Raw genomic sequence first — 23,885 nt, 5'->3', positions numbered from 1 at the left:
GTGCTGCTATGGCTCCTGCTCCAACACCATCTTGACTTTGTTCTTCATTACTCACCGAAAGCTCTGCCCTACCAGCCATTACACCAAATCTGGCTCCTTGACAGCTTTACGTTTGTGATGTATTGTCTGCCTTGCTTTGGACTGCAAAAAATACTTGTAAATGTAATATAACTTCTACTCAATTGGCAGCCATATAGCCAAAAAAGAATGTGAACCCTTTAGAATGACTTGGTTTTCTGCATTAATTGGTCATAAAAGGACAACTCTTGAGTGCAGGCATACCAAGATGTTATTTTACCAAGACATGGTTCACAACAACTGATCCTGTTTGTGAATAACAAGCTCAAAACATTTTACAAGTCTAGGACTATAAGCCACAGCTGTGATCTCAGTTCATTTAATGGACTCCATGATTGCATCTTCTGACTTCATTTAGCTTTTGTTGAAGTCAATAGCCTTGGGGTTCACATACATTTTCCAGCCTGCACTGTGAATGTTTGAATGATGTCTTCAATACTGTATGTACAAGAACAGTGCAATAGTCTATGTTTTATTAGTTAAAATTGAGTGAGTTTGTTCATAATGGTAACTTAGTTAAAGATTGTGTCACATTTCATGAGCAATTAATGCATAAAATCAGGTAATCCCAAAGGGTTTACATATTGCCACTGTACATTAGAATGGATAACTGCACATACGTGAACATACACCAAATGGGTAGACTACATCACCCAACATCACCCTTATCACAGAAGGTCATCAAAGGGCTCTGGGTGGAATCCTCACCGGTCACACTTATGAATGTGTCAGCAGGGGACCCAGGCACCCTATTCTTCAGATCTGCACCCTTAACTGTCTCCATCTGATTCCCATCTGGAAGGATCAAGTACAAGGCTGTCGCACACTCATTCACTTAACAGGCATTTAGGGTTTGTAACAGCAACAGAAATCCAGGTCGAAGCCTTACTGTGTGTAGCAGGATTCAGAATGACTGTTTTAATCTCCTTCCTGATGTGTATCCCTTCAGGCTGTCAAAGAAACACAGGAACCCAAAAGGAAGGTGCTTAGCTGAAGTCTGGCGAACTTATTAATACAACAGGAAAGTGAACGTTTTCCACACAGTCGGACTATAGACCGAACAGGTGACGTCGACAACTGGACAGAAAGAAACTCGCACCATCCTTGCTCTTCCAATCTGTCTGCTGACTTCCTAGGAAGAGTCACCAAAGACAGGAATGTTGCTGCCAAGGAAAGTAAATCTCTCGACAAGATCGACATTCTCCCTGCAGACACATACTGATGGCCATGCCTAATAAGTCGTGAAATACCTGGATCTTGGTTTTTATCCAGGACACCAGCAATACCAGATATTGAGACTCTCTCAAGAGCATCGATCAGAGCTACCATTTACTCTACTAAGATCATGCTGATGGACAGATGTGGGACTCAGATGAAGAAAAGGCACTAACCACCACCAGCAGGTTCTTCTTCACACCATCACTGAAGGTGGAGTCATAGACAGACGCTTTGACTTCAATGGAGTGCTCCCCGAGGCCCATGGGGATGACGACGAAGGGCACAGCATAGGAGGACATTGCATCCACCACCACTTCCTGCCGGTACTTCCTCTTCTTGTGGGCCGCACTGCACACTGTCTCAGTCTCCATCAGTTCCACACGAACCTGTGGAGATGCTTCATGTTTATCCTGGAGGTCTCAGGTGGGGGGTCTGGAGTGGAGAGGATCTACAGATAGACCTTACTCTTATGTCATTCTCCATGTAGTTGTAAAGTACAGCTTTGATCTCCAGCTGCTCATTTCGCACAACAGAATAGGGTAGTTTCAGGTCAATGAAGAAGTCCTTCATCACTTTCATCTCAAAGGGGCTCGCCACACAGATTCCTGCAGAGGGGGAGTGTGTTTGTGATTTTGCTTCAAATGTGGATAAAAACTCACTGAAATGTGCATTTCTGGGCCAGAATGGACAGATACATTACCACTTTTTTTTGACAGACTGACAGCAGTGACCTCCCAGGTGGTAATGGAGTCGTTCAAAAAATTTGTAATTTCCATTGATGTACAAGCACTGGATGGGAGACAAACACGAAAAATTAAGAAAAACAGAAAGGAATTGTTGAGTTACAGAGCAGTGTGTTTCTGCTGCAGGCAGACAGTTCAGCTGCCCTAGCAATGCAGATGGGATACAGTTATATTTTGATTAAGCATATCAAATGGCTATGGAATCAGAGACTGTTAACTGATACAGTCACATTAAATGACTGAACAGCTGCAGACTGATAACTGATACAGGCACATCAAATGGTTGTGCAATCACAGACTGATAACTGATACTGTTATATCAAATGGCTATTCAATCATAGCCTGAAAATTGATATAGTCACATCAAGGGCTGCAAAACTGCAGACTGATAACTGATACAGCCACATAAAAGGGTTGCACAGCCACAGAGATATAACTGATACAGTCACATGAAAGGGCTACACTGCCAAAGAGTGATAACTGATACAGTCACATCAAAGCGGTGTGCAGCCACAGAGTGATAACTGATACAGTCACATGAAAGTGCTACAAGCCACGGAGTGATAACTGATACCGTCACATCAAAGCGGTGAGCAGCCACAGACTAATAAATGGCTGATAATTCATCCTGAGTGTGACTGATAGGCAGTGAGTCGTACCAGTCTGGCCTTCCTCTGGGGCACGCTGGCAGTGTCTCCTCCTGCCACAGCCAGCTTTCAGGGAACTGTGTGCGTGACACAATGTCTCTGTCTGGGGTGTAGCTTTCATCATCGTCTGCTGCAGTTAGACAAGGATGGTGCGAGTTGATGTCTTGAGTGATAACGTGTCCTGCAGACTCAGCTAAACTATGCAAGAAGTTTCCTTTCCTGTTGCATCTCCTCAACATGAATAGGCACAAAAACAGCCTCTTTATCCAAAAGTAACTGCTAGAAAGTACTACTGACACCAACTTCAAAAACTAAAAGTCCTTACTAAATGTATACATGGTGCTATGTGTACTGCCATTGCACCTTGTCTGTTTGTCTAATCGGATCAAATGCAAACTCAGTGGCAAAGCCAGATCTGAGAAGTTTTAGCACAGAGCCCTGAGCCACAGTCAGCAGGTCAGGGGTGGGACTTACAGCGTGCCAGCCCCAGGTTCTCATTGGCCGCCTTCTGCCGGTTTGTTGCAGCCGCATTGCAGCAGTGCAGAAATGCGCTGACACACTCGGCCCCGTCGATGATGAACTCGGCGCGGCGCTCGCAGGTGTACTCCATCAGGCTCTCCACCATGCCGTCTGCGCAGCCCTGCTTCTGCAGCTCTGTGCTGTATTTGCCGACTGAGTGGCATAAAAACCAAAAGTGTAAATGGGGCCAAAAGATCCCCCCTCTTCTTGCCAGAGACATAAACCTGCACAGACAAAAGCCTCCAAGTTAGCGGGTGGATTTACAGAGTTGCACATTTTTTTGTACGTAGCAGATGCCTTTATCCAAAATATCGTATAATTGCAATGGTGGGATGGAACTTTGGGATTTTAAGGGTCTTGCTCAAGGGTTTAAAAGTGAAATTCTGCAGACCATGAGACCTTCTAGTTATGGGTACAGACCATTACCCCACTGAACCACACACCCCACCTGAATGGCAGGTAGCAACTTTACCACACAACATATTTATCATGGGTCACAGCTGGTAGAGTACACATCCCAGCTGTGTCTACTAATGTGTGTCTGGAGTAGATGCCAAAGGCGAGTCTTACCCAACGAGGACTTCAGGTCCAGCAAGGTGATGGAGCGGCGCCGCCTCTTTGAGGGGGCGGGGCAGTGAGGCTCTGCAGTGGCAGGGCAGAGAGGGGGAGGAGGGTAGAGAGACGAGGGGGCAGGTTAACAGAGTCGCCTGGGGCACCGAGACCGTAAAGCACAAGCGCTAACCATTATAACCTGGGTGTAGAAAGTCACCCCCAGCACATGTTAATATTCTGCACGCGTTTCTTACGGAGCAGCACCTGTTCTGGATTTGGTCTCCACATTCGCATTGGACTGGAAAATCAGACCGGCATCATAGAAGACGTCCATGCTGTTTCTACCGCTTCCCGCCGTGCAGCCGATGTCGTGTTTCTCGACCGTGTCCCAGATCTGTGTCCAACAGTACAGAGCAGAGGACAGCATGACTGTCCCACATACACCACTGAGATGCCTGTGAATCTGTAAGCTGATGGTAAACACTATGTGTTACCTTGCTTTGGGTCAGTCTGTTTCTGCTGTTCAGCACGTAGACACCCTTATCCACGGCCACCAGCCCCACCTTGGCCTCGGGGTCGCCCTCAATGTTCAGAGTGAACTTGCTACGTGGTGGATATTGCGTCTTCTTCGAGGTGATTTTGAGCTTTTGGTCAAAAAAGAAAGGAAAAGTCATTGGGTATCACTGAACCAGCAGTAACATCCCTGACAGAGAAACACAGACGGAATGGCAGAAACATCAGTGATCGAACAATGTCACTGACGAAACATCAGTGCGACATAACAAACATCGGTGATGCGGTGGCGATAACAGATAGTACGTATTCTTCACACAGCATAAGCACAGCTGATACAGTGTGGTCACTGAAAGACCTTCTTCACACATCACACACATGTGATTGGTGCAGGCCTTGTACGATGGTGCACAATAACCTGGAAACAGCACAAAAAACACACACAGCCACAGAACTGCACACAGGCTGTCACACGCTTAAACAGCAGCACCTTCACATACCGTCCCCATGCAGGTGTCCTTCACATCCACCCAGACCGAGTCTGACACCACCTCTGCTGCTCCCAGGTGGTAATAAACCACCAGCCGAAATGATGGGATCATGTCTTTCCTGATCGGCAGCGACAAGGTCACCAGTGATTGACCTTTCTGCCTCTCCTGTCTGTCTGCATGCACAATCTGTCCTTTGTTCACTACCTGTGCAGGTGCAAATTTAACACCTGCATTAAAATTTCAGGTGTCAAGTCAACTGGGGCTTTAAATACAACAGCAGTATAATCGGCTGCAATAAATATAATAAGTATCTAACATGTATAGCATACCCGGGATTAAATATAATAATTATCTATGAAGTATACCATACCCGGGATTAAATATAATAATTATCTAAGAGGTATACCATACCCGGGATTAAATATTATAACTATCTAAGATGTATACCCTACTCAGGATTAAATATAATAACTATCTAAGAGGTATACTATACCTGGAATTAAATATAATAACTATCTAAGAGGTATACCATACCTGGAGATTATATACAAACATTCCAAATATGTCAGATGTGCAGTTAGACACATAGATCTACAGCATAGACCTACAACATAGACCTACAACTAATTATTTTAAAAAATGCGAGTGGTATATGCATACCAGGTATGTGAAGTGGCTGATCTGATCCTGGACCCCTGGATTGTTCTTAAGGTTCAGATTTACGAGCAGGTTGTCGCCGATTACTAGCTCGGCTGATGTGATCCCGATATGCAGGTAGTTCTGGGAGTTCTGATATGTTCTGTAGGGCTGGGCCACCATCGTCTTCCTTGCCTGTTGCTGTGGTTGCAGTTCTTCCAAGACTGTCTCAACCTGGCCAAAAACACACAGATGGAAGCGCAGTTACCCCTATATGACCAACAGTAAAACTGAAGACTTAACTTTTGTAACTTTATCAGACTAAAAGATGGATTCAACCTTTCGAAGGTGTCAAATCTGAATACTTCCTGGGATAGATTACAGACTGACCAGGACCCTCAACTGGATTAACATTTATGGTTGGGTGAATGTTTGTATTCTGGATTTGCTTAAAAATGTAATTAACAATGTGATGAGATTGAATATTTGACGTTCAGGAAACTTTGCAGCCCTAGAGAGAAACTGCACCAGAACCTTTGGTCTGGCCCAGCTCAGTGTCTGGGTCTCTCTGGGGGGTGGTAATACTGGTGTTACTGGTAATTAGAGAAAGCCCAGCTGCTACACTCCCCTTTGCGTTCACGGTAACTCACAGTAACTTTGAGGTCATTGGCCCCCCCGCCAGTATTGATGGTGAGCTTGGCCAGGCCCTCCTTGTTGGTATCGCCATACACATTTCCTGGAGAAACCTTCAGCCGGATATTTTCAGCAGGACTTTCATCTGGGTTTGTCACGTAAACCTTTTGAGGGACGACAGAGGAAAGCTCATAATGGTGCCCTGGATATTGTCGAGGACACGTCTGGCAGCACAAAGGTGTATTTCAGTATCACATTAACAGTGACCTAATACTGCATAAATACTCTGCAGGTTTTAAAACTAAAATGTGTATTTCTATTCATAAATATAATGTTTAGCTTAAAAATATGCCAACAGCTTCATTGGATTTCATACAAAATAGAGAATAAACAATGAAGGGTGTTGGCTCTGACAGTCGCTGTACTATAATGTCAAACGGCATCCCGGGTTTGAAGTACTGGGGCGTCTTCTGGAAGTGAATGGAGTAGGGTGAGGTGACGATGAGGATGCCCTTCTTCTCCGCCTCCACCATCTCCGTGCCTTGGAGAGATGGGAGGTGAGTTTAAGCAGGCCGCTCTGGGCCTACAGCCTGATCCTACACAGCTGATGTGAATGTGACGTCACTGGCAGCTACATCGATGTGTCAGGACTCGGTTATGATACCAAAATGCCCAGAAAGCTGCTCATGGAAAGTGAAATAAGTATTATTGTACTAAACCACGCAGGCTGCAGATATGACAAAGTCTCATTTAAGTCTAGCAATGAATACGTTTCACCTACGATTACTATATAATTATAAAATTATTTTTGTTATTTACTTGCACATACTGATACATTAAGCAGTATCTGTTAGTACAGCAGTGTAGTGCTAGGTGGCGCTGTGAGCTTACCTGTATTGGTCAGGACGCTGACAGACACATAGATGGACGATCCAACGAGCTGCTCCATGTTGGGGCTGACCTGTAGGATGTGCTCCGTCTTCAGTGTCGCTTTTCCCTTCCCTTCGATGATCTGGCGGTGGGGGGGACAGATGGGTCACTCGCTTTGCTGGCCAAAAGACTGGAAGAGCAGGGAAGCCCAGGGAGATTCCCAGTTCTCAGTTAAGCAGCACTAAGAGATTCCCATCTCCCAGAATGAGCGACGTCAGGCTGTGTGTCCCATTACTCGAATGCCATGGAAAACCCAACCCAAGGTGCCTTCATTAATGGGTGACACTCGGTCAGCATGTGGGAAATTAGAAGGGATTTATTCTTTCAGAGACTCTGCTGAAAGCTTTTAGGAAGGAAGCCTTTTCTCATGGAGCAGAAGAACTGACCTCCACCCTCTGGAGAGACCCCGGAAGGCTCTTCTTCTCTCCTTCTGGAGTCATCAAGCCAAACACCACGAATGCCTTTCCATTCACCTCCTTCCCATAGAGGTACCTTCAGGGCCAGATGAGAGACCAGCTTGAAGAGCACAGAAATATGTCATCAAAGACAAAAGAATAAATGTAAAAATGATTCAATTGATATTCAATCAAACCCTCCTACTTGGCTGTTATGCCAATTTGCAGATCTTCATCTTCCACATAGAAAAATGGTTGTTCAGCTTTCAGACTGACCTCAAATGTTGGAAGAACTAGAAGTTTGTAGGTGAAAAAACACAATAAACATCATGTAACCAGTGACAGCTGTTTGTTATATATAGTTCTACACATGGCTGGTGTATTCCGCCCATGGACGACTGACTTACCATATTCCTTGACCTCAAACTCAGCAGTGAAATTTATCTGTGGACTCTTCTGAAATTTCCCCACCACCTTCCATGTGCCAGTGCTGCAATGTGAGAGGTGAGAGGTCATCGTACTGGAGGTGGGGGTGGGAGCATGATGCTTTGGCATTCAGACCACAGACCTGATCACTTCTGGCAGATAAAAGATCTCTGATTTGGTTCCTGAAAACGCTTCGCTTCTGTGAATCGTTATTCCCTCAGGGTTCTAAATGATACACAGTGGTTCTCTGTAAGCCGGCTGCAGTTAGTTACGGACTGTGTCTGGAAAAAAATCTAAACAGCAGTTAGTCTATGCTGGTCCTTGGCAGGAACCCATTGATGTTAACTGTACTCAGATATTCAGGGGATAGACTGCAGAGTGTCTTAGATAAAATGCAGCAATTCTGACAACAATTATTTACCATGATTTCAACAAAAACGCTTTTGTCAGCAGGTTCCATGCTGGGGTTCAGGGTGAAGATCCTGTAATGAACTGAAACATTTTTTCATAAGTAACCGGAGCAAACATCAGCTTATTCAGCTATTGAACTTTTAAAACAATAGAACGTATTTGCATTGTTTGCAATGAATCCCAATATTTTTCATATCAAATGCCTGACTACTTTTTACAGATTTTGAACACAGTTTACACAACTGCTTTTATTTTGTTCTTATAATAAAAAAAATTCTCTCTCATTTTACCCGTGCTGGTTGGTGTGTAGATGGTTTTATCAGTCTGAACAAAAATGTAGCCATCTTGGAAGGACAGAAGAACTACTTTCTCAAGTTGATGTTGGGGGAACTTTGCTTGTAAGTACACATACTGTTTTTTAGTTGATGTTCTGTCGAATGCATCTTCTTTGATCTAGGTTGAAGGAAAAATGCATCATCATAAGATGGTTCTTCCTTTCTGTCTAACAGGACAGAAAATGTATAACAAACAGGTGCTGGACAAGACAATAAGGGAAGGTAATACTGTGGCTGACATTCAGCACGAAACATTTGATGACTGACACGGAAAGGAGGGCGAGTAAGAGCAAGTCCGTCAAAGGAGTACGAAGGACATTAAGCAAAGCCAAAGCCTGAGGAGGAAAGGCTGCTCTACATCCAGGCATTACTTTATAACTTCAAGAGTTCATTAAGCCACCACTTCATGTGGGCAGTGCTGGCTTAATGGTGAGGGACGTGCACTTCTAATTGAAAGATTGCAGGTTTGACTCCCCGACCAGCAAGGTACCACATACTGTAGGTACCCTGAGCAAGGTACCGCCCCCAAGCACTGCTCCCCAGGCGCTGAATTAGCTGCCCCCTACTATGTCATACATAAGTTAAGTCATATATAAGTTAAATACAGAGAACGCATTTCGTTGTTGTGCAAAGTGTGCTGTGGCATGTCAACAATGACAATTCATAACTACATTCTAATGCATGAAATATGTATTATTTCAGAATAAAGATAATGAACTTACTTCAATCTCCTGAAGAAGCAGGAATTTATTGTGAGAGGTGAGAGTGACCTTTTTGTGGAAGAACTCCCTGTTTTTGGCTGGGAAGTCCTTTACTGAAATTTCCACCTCGATGTTACCTCCAATGTATTCCTGGGCCTCCACAAATACCTTCTCTTTGCTGCCCACACGCAACAGATTGGGGGCGCTCATGATGTAGCTGAGGAGAGGGAGGGCCAAACGGGCTAAGTTAACCAAGAGAAGCACAGAGAAAGGAGAGGCTGTGCTCACAGCACATGCAGACCGTCCGTAACAGAGATTCCCAGGCACAGTCATACATACACAGGCGTTATCATAGACTGTAAGCGTGTGTGATGGTTGGGGTGTGATGTACAGGGAAAGGAGAGGCTGTGCTCACAGCACATACAGACCGTCCATAACACAGGTACCCAGGCGCTGCTGTAGACTGCGAGCGTGTGTGATGGTTGGTGAGTGAAGTGTTGTATCTTTGTCACTTATAGGGCTCAAAAAATGTATATTAACAAAACTCATTCAGCCGACTCTCATCAGGAACAAGCCTCAAACCACAGTCCAAGGTGAGGGATCCAATGACATAGTTAATGTTTGATGTTTTATAGCAGGGGTGTCCAAATTTTTTCATCCAGGGTTAAATTCCATCAGCTATACAAAGGCAAGGTCCACTCCCACTGCCCCCCAGTGCACTGGATAGGTGGGGATGGGGGTGATCGATCATGCGGTCTGGATTAAATTGTATTATGGAACAGATGCTGACCAAAGGCCTGTCTTAGAAGAAACTGACTTAAACTGTGGGAGGTTGAAGCCACTCAGATGCATGTGCTGCATGTTTCCTGTTAGCAAAACCACTCAGCGTTATTTTATGCTGTTTAGATATGACCCTGTGTGAATATCAAACGTACAGAGTAGATGGTCTGTAAGTCCTCTCTGTTGATTCAGTAAAAACATTCAGGCGCCTAGAAGTGTGTGATAGGAAATGGTGATTGGAGAATATCTTCATTATCCCTGGCCAATCAGGCTGCTGGTTGAACTTTTAGAAGAACCCCTTTAACTTTTGCTACAACTAAATAGTTGCCAAATAATTGATCAAAGTTCAAACTTTTTCCAGAAGTCAAGCTCAAAAAACATTACATTTGTAGTTGCTGATTAATCCATCTTTCATTGTTTGCCTTTACTTGAGCCATCACGTTGACCCTTTAGACCGACTGAAAAGTCCAGGACTGTGTTTCAAATTTCCTCCTCATGCTGCAGAAGTACATTAATGTGCGTATGTGTGATGATCCAGACAGTGTCCTCACAGTCAGGGCTGGGCAGTAATGATATACACGTAACGACATGTAACTATATTCCATCACAGTCACACATAAATTGAGGTTTTAAGGCTACATCCTCATCGCTACTTTTTGTTTAAAATCATGTCAGCCTCAGGTCCCTAGTCTTCCCCTGTTTATATCCAAATTTCCATAAAACCATGTGAAAAATAGACATGTAGACTGATCTGAAAGCTGCCTGACAACACGCCTGTCTGCACAGAATGGCATTAGCAGACCGCTTTTATCATCCATAAGAGACTGAAATGTTTTACGTGGCTGCAGAGTAAACATGTCTAACAACATATTATTCCTGTTTTTAGTTGTGTTATTTTATATTGAGTGAAAATTATGAACTGTATACAATACAATTGACTGTATTCACTCTATACCTTATATTGTACTTGACTTTTACCATATTTGAGCTATTGTGTAGAGGTGTGTGTCATGCCCGGCTCGTCCGCTCCTCGTGTGTGTCATGCCCGGCTCGTCCGCTCCTCGTGTGTGCCACGCCCCCTGATTACCCATGTGTGCTTCCCTGATCGTTTCCAGCTTTGTCCGATTCCTTTAATTAGTCTTGGTGTATTTAAGTCCTGGTCTGACCTGTTTCCCCTGTCCGTCATTGTGGATCTGTTGTGGTTAGGTGTGATTTCTATGTTTCCTTGCCTAGTTCCCCGATTAAAACCCTAGATATCCCGATTTCGCCTTGTCTGCCTGGTCTGTGACCACCTGCCCGCATGATCGCCTGTCCGCTCTTCCTCGATCGTGACAGTGTGGCGAAACACATATAAAAGTAATCTGCAAACAATAAATATAATGCAGAAGAGGGTCATTGGATTAATAAATGAAGTCGAATGCAAATATCATACAAATGGGAGTTATAAAATTTCCAGATTTGATTCAGTTTAAAATAGCACAGAAAAAAAGCAATTTTTGTCAGTTAACCACAAATGTAAGCACCTAGAGTTTGTGAAACACCACTACAATTTTGACTGGAACCAAATTCAATGGGCGGATGAAACCAAAATGGAGCTTTTTGGCAATAAACATTCAAGGTGGGTTTGGCGTAAAAAGACGGATGGCTATAATGAAAATAACCTCATCCCAGCTGTAAAATATAGAGGAGATTCTGTGATGTTGTGGGGCTGGTTTTCCTCCAAAGGCCCTGGAAACCTCATTAGAGCACATGGCATTATGGACTCCATGAAATACCAGGACATTTTAAATCAAAACTAAAACTGGGCCATCACTGGATCTTCCAGCAGGACAATGATCCAAATCAACACAAAAATGGTTTGCTGATCGCAGACTGAAGCCTCTGCCATGGTCATCTCAGTTCCCTGACCTGAACCCCTTTGAAAACCTGTGGGCTGAACTGAAGAGCAGAGTGCACAAGAGAGGGCCGAGGACCCTGGGTGATCTGGAGAGATTCCGTAAAGAGGAATGGTCTCAGATGCCTGCTCTGTTACAGGAGAAGACTCAGTGCTCCTATACTGGCAAAAGGAGGTTGTACAAAGAATTAAATGCTGGGCTGCCAATAATCGTGACACTTGTTTTTGTTGACAATAATTAGTTATTGATGAAGGCTTTGTTTTTCTTTGAATATATTTATTTCAAAGAAAGGTTGGATTTTTCTAAAATTTTCAGTGTAAGATGAAGCTACTTCACTAAAAGGTGCATTTTATCTAACCCTTTTTACAAGTCTTTACAAGGGGTGCCAATAATTGTGGAGGGAAATGTATTTATGAGTAAGTTTTTGAAAGCAGTCCAAAGGATTTAGATTAAATGACCTGGGGTGATATAACAGAAAATATTGCAAATGACTTCTTTGAGCATGTATTCAGTATTCTGCAATGGAATAAATTATAAAACTAACCTACACAACAGTGATTGTGTCTGTGTTTATGAGTATCCAGACTGGCAGTGTACTCACAAAATGTCTGCAGTAATTAGTATCCAGACTGGCAGAATACTTACAGTGTGTCTGTACTGATGAGTATCCAGACTGGCAATGTACTCACAATATATCTGTACTGATGAGTATCCAGACTGGCAGTTTACTCAGAATATATCTGCACTGATTAGTATCCAGACTGGCAGTTTACTCACAATATGTCTGTACTGATGAGTATCCAGACTGGCAGTTTACTCAGAATATATCTGTACTGATGAGTATCCAGACTGGCAGAATACTTACAGTGTGTCTGTACTGATGAGTATCCAGACTGGCAGTGTACTCACAAAATGTCTGCACTAATTAGTATCCAGACTGGCAGAATACTTACAGTGTGTCTGTACTGATGAGTATCCAGACTGGCAGTTTACTCAGAATATGTCAGTACTGATGAGTATCCAGACTGGCAGTTTACTCAGAATATATCTGTACTGATTAGTATCCAGACTGGCAGTTTACTCACAATATGTCTGTACTGATGAGTATCCAGACTGGCAGTTTACTCAGAATATATCTGTACTGATGAGTATCCAGACTGGCAGTTTACTCAGAATATGTCTGTACTGATGAGTATCCAGACTGGCAGTTTATTCAGAATATGTCTGTACGGATGAGTATCCAGACTGGCAGTTTACTCAGAATATGTCTGTACGGATGAGTATCCAGACTGGCAGTTTACTCAGAATATGTCTGTACTGATGAGTATCCAGACTGGCAGTTTACTCAGAATATATCTGTACTGATGAGTATCCAGACTGGCAGTTTACTCAGAATATGTCTATACGGATGAGTATCCAGATTAGCAGTTTACTCACAGTGGATCGCACTGATAGAGGGCGGGTAGCATCAGGGTGAAAGACACCAGCCACAGAAGGTCCATCGCTGCCCGCATCCTGCCTGCCTGCCTGCTTGCCTGGAGACAGAGTGTCTGTCCTTCCTCATCTTCTCTTTTATACATACCTGCTCCCCCCTTCTTTCGCTTCTCCAACCCCCAAGAGTAAACACCCCTTTGTTCCCAGCAAAGATACTGCATTTAACAAATCTCAGATAGTCCCCCATTGCAGCTTTCTTACTGGAATGTTGTAGAACTGATGAGGTGTTTACTCTGGGGAGGCAGCCAATCAGGAGTGAGCTTCCCGATAATGATCAATCTTACTGAATAACAAATAAGAAAATGAAAGAATAAGCGAGTTTTGCGAGTGTTTCCCAAAAACCCTCATTATTCTAGATTCAACAAAAGAGAGAGATATCATAGGTGGTTAGGGCAGAGCTCAGTGAGCTTATATGGTGTTTCTTTTGCGATTATTGACAGCCACCAAAACCCCCTACACTATATTTATGTACATTAAATCACAAAACACCTGGTGTCATGCCCGGCTCGTCCGCTCCTCGTGTGTGCCACGCCCCCTGCCTTCCCACGTGTATTTCCCTGATTGTACCCCGCTGTATCTGATTACTTTGATTAGTCTTGTCTGGTTTTAAGTCCTGGTCTTACCTGTAAGCGTTGTCCGTCATTGATGTTTCCTAATGTTGGTGAGCGTGAGCTGTTTCCTGGTCCCTGTTTCCCCAGTAAACTCCCGTTTTGCCCCGTATTCGCCTGTCTGCCTGCTCATTGCTCCTCACACGCACGATCGCCGCGCTCGCTGCACCCCGATCGTGACAGAATGACGGACCCCAAAAAGAAGCGGACAGGGAGGAGGAGAGTCCCGCAGGAGACGATCCGTCTCGGCGCCTGCTCGCTCTCCAGGCTTTGGCTCCCGACAGGGGACGAAAGGGAAGTACCCGCCCTACCTCCAGCCCGGAGGCTGACCACACGCGACCCCGATCCCGTGTGGAAATACTGGTTCTCCAGTGAGGACGAGGACGAGGAGCCCTTCCTCTACCCTTACCCGGAGCCGGAGGCCTTTCTTCCGCCGTCCGTTTTTACGGACGTCGCGCCGCCTCCCGCCACCGCTAGGCGCCAGCGAGGGAGAAGGAGACCGGCGATCGCCGGTACAGAGGACCTCCCTCCGCTGCTCGCTGCAACGGCCGGACCCGAGGAGCTCCCTCCGCTCCTGCCGCCCGCGGACCCCGCTCCCGTGCAGCCGCCATTGCCGGCGGACCCCGCTCCCGTGCAGCCGCCATTGCCGGCGGACCCCGCTCCCGTGCAGCCGCCATTGCCGGCGGACCCCGCTCCCGTGCAGCCGCCATTGCCGGCGGACCCCGCTCCCGTGCAGCCGCCATTGCCGGCGGACCCCGCTCCCGTGCAGCCGCCATTGCCGCCTTCGCCGCTGCCGCCGCCTCTGCAGCCGCCTGCTGCAGCTCCCGGGCAGGCGCCCCCTCTGCAGCCGCCTGCTGCAGCTCCCGGGCAGGCGCCCCCACTGCAGCCAGCTCCTGTTCCTGACTGTGTTCCAGTTCCTGACCGCGCTCCAGTTCCTGCAGAGGCACCCCCTCTACAGCCGCCTGCTGCAGCTCCCGGGCAGGCGCCCCCTCTGCAGCCGCCTGCTGCAGCTCCCGGGCAGGCGCCCCCTCTGCAGCCGCCTGCTGCAGCTCCCGGGCAGGCGCCCCCACTGCAGCCAGCTCCTGTTCCTGACCGCGCTCCTGTTCCTGACCGCGCTCCTGTTCCTGACCGCGCTCCTGTTCCTGTCCAGGCGCCCCCACTGCAGCAACCTGCAGCTCCCGGGCAGGCGCCCCCACTGCAGCAACCTGCAGCTCCCGGGCAGGCGCCCCCACTGCAGCAACCTGCAGCTCCCGGGCAGGCGCCCCCACTGCAGCAACCTGCAGCTCCCGGGCAGGCGCCCCCACTGCAGCCGCCTGCTGCAGCTCCTGTTCCTGACCGCGCTCCTGTTCCTGACCGCGCTCCTGTTCCTGTCCAGGCGCCCCCACTGCAGCCACCTGCAGCTCCCGGGCCGGCGCCCCCACTGCAGCAACCTGCAGCTCCCGGGCAGGCGCCCCCACTGCAGCAACCTGCAGCTCCCGGGCAGGCGCCCCCACTGCAGCCGCCTGCTGCAGCTCCTGTCCCTGACTGCGCTCCTGTCCCTGACCGCCCTGCTGCAGCCGCTCCTGAGGTGCCCCCGCTGCAGTCCCCTGCAGTTCCCGGGCGAGCGCCCCCACAGCAATTGCCTGCAGCCCCAGTTCCTGATCTCGCCCCAGTTCCTGATCTCGCCCCAGTTCCTGATCTCGCCCCAGTTCCTGATCTCGCCCCAGTTCCTGATCTCGCCCCAGTTCCTGATCTCGCCCCAGTTCCTGATCTCGCCGCAGCCGCTTCTGAGACGCTTCTGTCCCCGCCTGCTACAGCCGCTTCCAAGGCGCCCCCACTGCAGTCACCTGCAGTTCCAGGGCGAGCGCCCCCACGATGGCGGCTTGCAGCGCCTGGGCCGGCGCTCCCACTGCAGCGTCCTGCAGTTCCCGGGCGGGCGCTCCCACTGCAGCGTCCTGCAGTTCCCGGGCGGGCGCTCCCACTGCAGCGTCCTGCAGTTCCCGGGCGGGCGCTCCCACTACAGCGGCTTGCAACGCCCGTGCCGGCGCCCCCTCTGCAGCGTCCTGCAGTTCCCGGGCGGGCGCCCCCACGGCAGCGGCTTGCAGCGCCCGTGCCGGCACCCCCTCTGCAGCGTCCTGCAGTTCCCGGGCGGGCGCCCCCACGGCAGCGGCTTGCAGCACCTGGGCCGAGGTCCCCACTGCAGCGTCCTGCAGTTTCCGGGCTGATGCCCCGGCCGCCTGACCGTGTTCCTGTCCCGGCGCCCCCTCCGACTGCAGCAGCTCCAGAGGCGCCCCCTCCGACTGCAGCAGCTCCAGAGGCGCCCCCTCCGACTGCAGCAGCTCCAGAGGCGCCCCCTCCGACTGCAGCAGCTCCAGAGGCGCCCCCTCCGACTGCTGCAGCTCCAGAGGCGCCCCCTCCGACTGCTGCAGCTCCAGTCCCTGTCCTAGTCCCCGAGGTGGTCCTGGACAACTCCATCTTGGCTCCTCCCTCTTCGGAGGTGGAGGAGCTGGAATGGGACCCCTCGGGGACGGAACTTGTAACCCCTTGTCCCTCGCCCCGGCGACTTCGACCCCGAACTAGGGTCGGCCTGTCTGTGTCCCGCAGGGGAAGGGGACACAGACGCAGGGCTGGGGTCCCGCCCGCCCTGCCCCCTGGCTCGCCCTCCCTCGCCTGCGCTCTGGCTCGGCTGGCGCCTGCGGGTCCTGGCCCTCCGGGTCGGCTGTCGCCTGCGGGTCCCTCTCCAGTGCCTCGTCGCCCCGCCTCGCTCCCCTCTCCAGAGCCTGGTCGGTCGCCTGCGGACTCCCCGACGGCGGCTCCTCGGTCGCCTGCGGGGCCCCTACCTCCGGCCCTCCCCCGGACGTCGTCGCCTGCTGCAGCTCCCCCCTCCTCCGGGCCTTCGCCGTGGGCCCCTCCAGCTCCCTCGTCCCCTTCCCCGGTGCTCCCTCCTGCTCCCTCCCTGGCCCCTCCGCGGGTCCCTCGCCCTGCCTCCTCGGCCCCTCCGAGGTCCCCTCCGGCTCCGGCCTCCCGGCCGCCTGCGGCCCCTCCGGCTGCCGCCCGTCGCCCGCTGGGTCTCCCTCGGGCTCCCCTTGGTTCCCCCTCCTTGTCTCCCTATGCCCCTGCCTTTGTCCCGCCTGTCTCTGTCCCTTCGTTTTCTGCTCGTCCCTTCGTTCCGCCCGTCTCTGCTCCTCGTATTCCTCCTGTCTTTGCTACCCGTCCTCCTCTGTGCCCTCTGTTCACTCCTGGCCCTTGTGTCCCGCCGGTTCCTTCTGTGTCCCCTCTCTTTCTCTGTCGGTCCGTGTTCCCCGTCCTCTGTCAGGTTTTGTCCCTGGTCCTGTCTTTGTGCCTGTTCTGTCTCTCTGTTTAATTCCCGGTCTCTTGTTCTTGGTTTTGGGTTTTGTTTTTTCAGGTCTTGGTCCCCTCGTCCCGTTCGTCGCCTCCTCCTGGGCGCGCCCGGTGAAGCGCGCCTTTGGGGGGGGGCTCTGTCATGCCCGGCTCGTCCGCTCCTCGTGTGTGCCACGCCCCCTGCCTTCCCACGTGTATTTCCCTGATTGTACCCCGCTGTATCTGATTACTTTGATTAGTCTTGTCTGGTTTTAAGTCCTGGTCTTACCTGTAAGCGTTGTCCGTCATTGATGTTTCCTAATGTTGGTGAGCGTGAGCTGTTTCCTGGTCCCTGTTTCCCCAGTAAACTCCCGTTTTGCCCCGTATTCGCCTGTCTGCCTGCTCATTGCTCCTCACACGCACGATCGCCGCGCTCGCTGCACCCCGATCGTGACACCTGGCACAATAGATTTATATTAAACTTACATTACAGTGTTATTTTAAATAAGTATAAAAAGTTTAATCAATAACTTTTAAAGAAGATAAACATTAAATCTTTTCTTAGCATGTTATTTTAAAATAACATTTTAAATGTTATTTTAAATGTTATTTTAAAATGTTATGTGGCACACAGGAGGATCGGACATGTGGGATGTAACGAAATTGGTACAAATGTGCTGTTTTAAATTAGAATGTAAAATTGAGTGGAAATTATACATTTAGAAAAGTGAAAAATTTTATGTTTACTTAATATTTGCTGTCATCAAAAACTACTGTTTGTCTGTATGAAAGGTGAGGACCGCTTAGCAGTCAACCATTACGAAGGTCACACCCATAATTACAGAGCTGGTTCTGACCAGTTCTTTTTGGTTGTACACGGAGAAGATAGTAACTGTGAACCTTTGTGGCTCAGACGGGTCAACGCAATACAAAAGCCACAACACAAATGTGGTGGGGCTCGATGGTGAGCGCTTGGTGACCAGGCCTGCATCCATGGGGCCTGGTCGGGCAAAGCCCGAAGAAGGCACGTGGGTCCCCCTCCAATGGGCTCACCACCTGTAGGAGGGGCCAAAGGGGTCGGGTGCAGTGTGAGTTGGGTGGTGGCCGAAGGCAGGGACCGTGGCGGTCCAATCCTGGGCTGCAGAAGCTAGCTCTAGGGACATGGAATGTGACCTCCCTGGTGGGGAAGGAGCCCGAGCTGGTGTGCAAGGTTGTGAGGTTCTGAGTAGAAATAGTCAGGCACACCTTGATGCATGGCTTGGACTCTGTAACCAGTGTCCTTGAAGGGGTTTGGGCCCTTTGTGGTAGAAAATTCAATGATAATGCAAATACACTTGTAATTTCAATCAGTAATTATTGAAGAAATTCACAATGACACTGTTGATTTAATTACAATGATTATAATGATGAACTGCTGCTTTGGAATAGTTATTATTCTAAACATGTAATGCAATAATGCAAGCTTGCTGAAGTAATAGGGTGTCATTTTTCAAATTAGAATCATTTTATGCGGATCTAACATATGACAACTTAATCTGCAAAAGGACCAGATAATGGTGCAGACATGATCCAAGAAGTTAGAACTATTACAGAAACCAATATTGGGAATTTCTGTGCTGATGTCATAGATAAAGGATAAGTGAATATAGGGAATATGGGAGAAGTAAGATGGAGAAAGTAACTGAAAACAGCTTGTTGAGATAAGGTAGTGACAGGGATGGATTACGGACCGGGCCAGCGGGGCCGCTGCCCAAGGGCCCTTGGGGTGCAAATTGCAACGCTTATCAACAATGTATTTTCGTTTGTCTATTTTAGAGAGCCTACATTCTTTGATCCTCTGCCTACAAGGGCCCCTGACCCTATAGGGAGGGCGTTTGGCTGCCAAGGGCCCTTGAATTGTGGTGGTTGTGGTGGTGGTGCTGGTGGTGGGGGGGCCTCACGAACGTTTTGCCCAGGGGCCCACAAAACCCATAATCCATCCCTGGATAGTGAAACCATGAGAACAGTCGCCTGGCAGACCGAAGTGTATAGTGAGGGTCTGCTGGGAACGTCTGGCGGAATCATCTGTCAGAAGGAGCTGCAACTCCTACCTCCACCAGAACTTCTCCCATGTCCCGGGGGAGATGGGGGTCATGGATTCCGAATGAGCCATGTTTCATGTGTCCATTGTGGAGGTGGCTGACCAGAGCTGTGCCCGTAAAGTGGTTGGGGCCTGTCACGGTGGCAATCCCCGAACTCACTGGTGGACAGCGGTGGCGAGGGATGCCGTCAAGCTGAAGGAGGAGTCCTATGGGACCTTTTTAGCCTGTGGGACTCCAGAGGCAGCTGATGAGTACCGGCAGGCCAGGTGGAACACGGCTTCAGCGGTCGCTGAGGCAAAAACTGTCGGAGGAGTTTGGCGAGGCCATGGAGAATGCCTTACAGGTGGCTTTGAAGAGAATCTGGTCCACCATCCGGCGGCTCAGGGCGGGAAAGCGGCGCAGCATCAAAACCGTTTATAGAGGGGATGGGGCGCTACTGATCTCAACTCGGGACATTGTGTGTCGGTGAAAGGAATGCTTTGAAGACCTCCTCAATCCAACCAACAGGCCTTCCAATGAGGAATCAGAGTCTGGGGTCTTGGGGGTGGACTCCCCTATCTATAGGACGGAGGTCGCTGAGGTGGTTAAAAAGCTCCTTGGTGGCCGGATCCCGGGGGTGGATGAGATCTGCCCGGAGTTCCTCAAGGCTCTGGATGTTGCAGGGCTGTCCTGGTTGACATGCATATGCAGCATCGTGTGGACATAGAGAGCAATGCCTCTGGATTAGCAGACCGGGGTGGTGGTCCCCCTCTTCAAGAAAGGGGACCGGAGGGTGTGTTCCAACTACAGGGGGATCACACTCCTCAGCCTCTCTGGTAAGATTTATTCAGGGGTCCTGGAGAGGAGGATCCATCAGATTGTCGAACCTCGGATTCAGGAGGAGCAGTGTGGTTGCTGCTCTGGCCGTGGAACAGTGGACCAGCTCTATACTCTCCGCTGGGTTTTGGATTGGATTGGATTGGATTGGAAAAGCCCTTTATTGCTGATGCAATATACCATGGCACCAGTCACAAGTACCGGTGAAGAGCAGGCCATCAACCGACCTTACATATACACAGACATCACAGTAGGGGGAAGACCGGCCGGGAGACAGGGGAAGTGAGAAGAATAGAAACAGGATAACGTGGTGGGAGAGGAGGAGAATAAAAAAACACCCCCCAGATTGCACTCCAGTAGGGAGTACATTGTGGGAACCGAAAAAAACACCTCAGCAACATAAGCACATGGGCACTACACCTTACATAAAAATGACACGACTTGCAACGGGTAGGGGAAAGGGGGTGTGGAGGTGACCCAGCAGAGACAGACAGCCATCCGGTCCTGCTGCCATAGAGGCGCTGGTCACAGACCCGCCTGTTCACGCTGGGGGTATGAAGCGGCGAAGGCGTGGGATGGGGGGAGGGTAAGTCCTTGGGATTGGGGGAGAGGAATGCAAGAGAGTCTCACTGCCTTGTTCTTCTGGGGGAGTTGTTAGTTCCAGCAGCAGCCTTGGCCAAGGCCAGTGCTGATATGGGGGAGCCAAATACTTGATAGAATAAGGTTGTTTGGGTTTCCATGCGAGGAGCTGAAATTTCCAGCTCCTCTAATGTCCACGCTGATCTCCGCCATCCAATAATTTTTGCAAAGCTGTTAGCTTCTCCATGATGTTATCCAGTTTGCGATCCATTTGCACAGTCTGCACAGTCTGAGTGCTAACAGCTCTGCCCACTCCATCAATCATTCCGGCCAGCCTAGTGGGGCTTTGAGAGGCTGTCACCGTTTTCTTCAATCTTTGATAAACCAGGGCAATGCCTAAGCCAATCAGCATAATACCTGTAATCATGGTTCCGAATAGGTAGATGTCTTCAATGTCCTCCACGGAAAGAGCTGCCAGGCACACGACCCTCCACCGCTCCCATCCGTCCATCGTGTAGCCAGCTGCGTACGTTCCTGCAGGACAGTCAGGTTCCCCCGACCCTAGGCTTCTCGTCGAGAAGATGGTGTCAATTGCGTTGAGAGACCAGCTGATCAAATCCATAATTTTTCGTGGTTTGGAGAGCAGGGCTGAGAGAGTCTCTTCACAGACACAGTATAAGACAGTAGACTAGACGAGACGAAAGGAGCGAAGCAGGGAAGATAAGGGGAGGGAGAGGGTAAGAAGTGCGACCGCCTCCGTTGAGAGCCAAACGAGAATCGAGAATTTTGGAGGGCTCATGGCAGTTTGCCCAACCAGGCTACTTCTGTTTTGTGGACTTGGAGAAGGCATTCAACCGTGTCCCTCGGGGAGTCCTGTGGGGAGTGCTCCGGGAGTATGGGGTACCAGGCTTCCTTGTAAGGGCTGTTTGGTCCCTGTATGACCGGTATCAGAGCTTGGTCCGCATTGTTGGCAGTAAGTCGGACTCATTTCCAGTGAGGGTTGGACTCAGGGCTGCCCTTCTGATTCTGTTCAAAACTTTTATGGACAGAATTTCTAGGCGCAGCCAGGGCGTTGAGGGTGTCCAGTTCGGTGACCTCAGGATTAGGTCTCTACTTTTTGCAGATGATGTGCTTCTGACCATGACCTTTGGCTCTCAATGGAGCAGTTCGCAGCCGAGTTTTCCTGCTTAGACTGCTGCCCCCGTAACCTGACCCGGAAAAGTGGTAGGAGATACATGCAATGATCAGACAAGGTCCACACAAGACACAGGCAAACACATGCTTGACAATAAGGAAATGCAACCATTAACAACATCAGTACAACAAGGGCTATTTACAATAGCATGTGGGGTTATGTTGGGACATTTATATTCTGCCGGTGCTGCAATATTTAGACCTTATTATTAAATCTGGCAGGCAGATCGATATTTCATTTTTTTATAGAATAAAGAGACATGATATAATGTTGCATAATTTACGTGAAATATATGTGTTTTACTGCAAGTTAATGTTTTTACGTAAAATATCTTCTTTTCAGCAAATACAGTCCATAAAGTACTATTTTACGCTATTTTACAATGTTTTCTCTCCGTTTTGTCTGTATAAGTTTATTCTCGCTTGCTGTTGTCTGCTGTCATTTTAAGGATTGTGCAGTAATACTAAAAACTGCTAAAAACTGAACTTTGCTGTCTGACTCATGATTTCTTTGCCACTGAAATGCTATAATATTTGATTTATTCGACCTGCAACATATTTATACTTTACTATTATATCTGGCCAGCAGATCGATCTTTTGTTTTTCTCAGAATATAAAAACAATGTAACCTGATTCCGCCAGAAAGCTGACAAGTTGTTTCACAAGTTTCTGACCCAGGGGCGTTTTTTCGGTAGAAGCGTGTGGAACTAACACTAACTAACCCTAACCCTAACTAACCCTAACCCTAACCAACCCTAACCCTAACTAACCCTAACCCTAGCGCTGGACTGGGAGAAAGTCCGGCACCAGCATTGGCATCGCGTTGGTGGAAACAAGGCTAATGTGAACACAGACCAGTGGGGGAGTGGGGAGGGGGGCCAGTTGTACTAGAGCACGATACAAAGCAACCAGGCTAAGTGTGAATACATGCTAATAGTGCTTTTCTACCACCAAGAATTCAGACGTTCCATAAACTGACGGTTTTCCACTGTTGCTTATGCTCGCTGTAGCCACGCTGTACTTTGCACTGACATGATGTTGTTTACTGAAAGTGAAACTAAACTGAGCTGGCTGTGTTAGCACCATCTGATTGGTCAAAATGCACTGATACCAATTATATGTATTAATATGCATGAATTATCTGAAGGGAAAATGGGCATATTCTATATATATTATACATTATTATTAGTAGTATTACACATAGCTGTAGCACCCTGGGAGTAGGATGGCGATAAGGAAGTAGACTGGTAACCCATTTCCCATTGTGTTCTACATTACTGGGAGCAGCAGTGTTCCCAGTAATACCAAATAAAAGCTATCTGCATGTCCCCAGTATCTGCCCACTATGTGAAAACTAAATAACTAAAGCATCCTAAGTTCCTTGTACTTGTGCAACAGGAGCAACTTAAGCATGTGGAGCCTTTCATCACAATACTGAGCCCACAAGATGGCTCCCTGTGGGCATCTAGGGCTGAGCCTGGCTGGCTGATGTTGCTGCTCCAGGTTCTCACCCCCAGACCACCTCAGGTAGCCATATTCTGGGCAGGGTCCATGGCTCTTCTGGGCACGTTTCCCTGGGGATGTTTGCTGGACCATAGTTTGTCTGGCCTCTACCCACAGACCTGTTCACCAAAGAAGCCCCTACCAGATGCACCAGCTACAAGTGGCACTGATGGCTCTGTGGATCGTTAGGCCCTGCAGACCCCTGCCCCAGGCGGACGTCATGATGTGGAGGGACGACAAGTATTATTCTTCATAGGTCATGTAATACTGCTTTTTTATTTCAGATTTTTCTGCAGAAATATTGTGAATCTCTTAGTCGGCATTGACAGTCATTCTGATGTGTTCAGAAAACAAATTTCATATTTAATTCCTCACTGGATTTCAGGAAAATACGACATAACTGAAA

The 23,885-nt window shown here is 48.6% G+C and overlaps 1 protein-coding gene across 2 annotated transcripts in view; it reads right to left on the bottom strand.

The window, feature by feature from the left end:
- LOC125741752 (complement C3-like) overlaps positions 1–13,482 on the bottom strand; it is a 30,582-nt gene extending 17,100 nt beyond the window's left edge. The window contains exons 1-23 of one of the 2 annotated variants that reach the window (XM_049013048.1): positions 13,341–13,482; positions 9,250–9,445; positions 8,483–8,645; positions 8,203–8,273; positions 7,924–8,006; positions 7,763–7,845; positions 7,561–7,648; positions 7,347–7,452; positions 6,922–7,042; positions 6,456–6,571; positions 6,048–6,194; positions 5,422–5,631; positions 4,771–4,965; positions 4,252–4,401; positions 4,022–4,151; positions 3,776–3,847; positions 3,161–3,358; positions 2,699–2,816; positions 1,997–2,085; positions 1,762–1,901; positions 1,470–1,682; positions 968–1,028; positions 787–873 (exon numbers count right to left, since the gene is read on the bottom strand). In XM_049013048.1, the coding sequence (XP_048869005.1) occupies positions 787–873; positions 968–1,028; positions 1,470–1,682; positions 1,762–1,901; positions 1,997–2,085; positions 2,699–2,816; positions 3,161–3,358; positions 3,776–3,847; positions 4,022–4,151; positions 4,252–4,401; positions 4,771–4,965; positions 5,422–5,631; positions 6,048–6,194; positions 6,456–6,571; positions 6,922–7,042; positions 7,347–7,452; positions 7,561–7,648; positions 7,763–7,845; positions 7,924–8,006; positions 8,203–8,273; positions 8,483–8,645; positions 9,250–9,445; positions 13,341–13,417 (2,914 nt within the window). In that variant the 5' untranslated portion in view covers positions 13,418–13,482. Of the gene's footprint in view, positions 1–786; positions 874–967; positions 1,029–1,469; positions 1,683–1,761; positions 1,902–1,996; positions 2,086–2,698; positions 2,817–3,160; positions 3,359–3,775; positions 3,848–4,021; positions 4,152–4,251; positions 4,402–4,770; positions 4,966–5,421; positions 5,632–6,047; positions 6,195–6,455; positions 6,572–6,921; positions 7,043–7,346; positions 7,453–7,560; positions 7,649–7,762; positions 7,846–7,923; positions 8,007–8,202; positions 8,274–8,482; positions 8,646–9,249; positions 9,446–13,340 lie in introns of those variants that run through there. The other variant, XM_049013049.1, reaches the window with a different exon arrangement.
- Between the last annotated feature and the right edge of the window lie 10,403 nt (positions 13,483–23,885).

This window comes from Brienomyrus brachyistius, chromosome 5 (assembly GCF_023856365.1).
Source record: "Brienomyrus brachyistius isolate T26 chromosome 5, BBRACH_0.4, whole genome shotgun sequence".
Taxonomy (NCBI): domain Eukaryota; kingdom Metazoa; phylum Chordata; class Actinopteri; order Osteoglossiformes; family Mormyridae; genus Brienomyrus; species Brienomyrus brachyistius.
The sequence above is the reverse complement of the archived record's forward strand: the minus strand, read 5'-3'. Positions and strand labels throughout refer to the sequence as shown.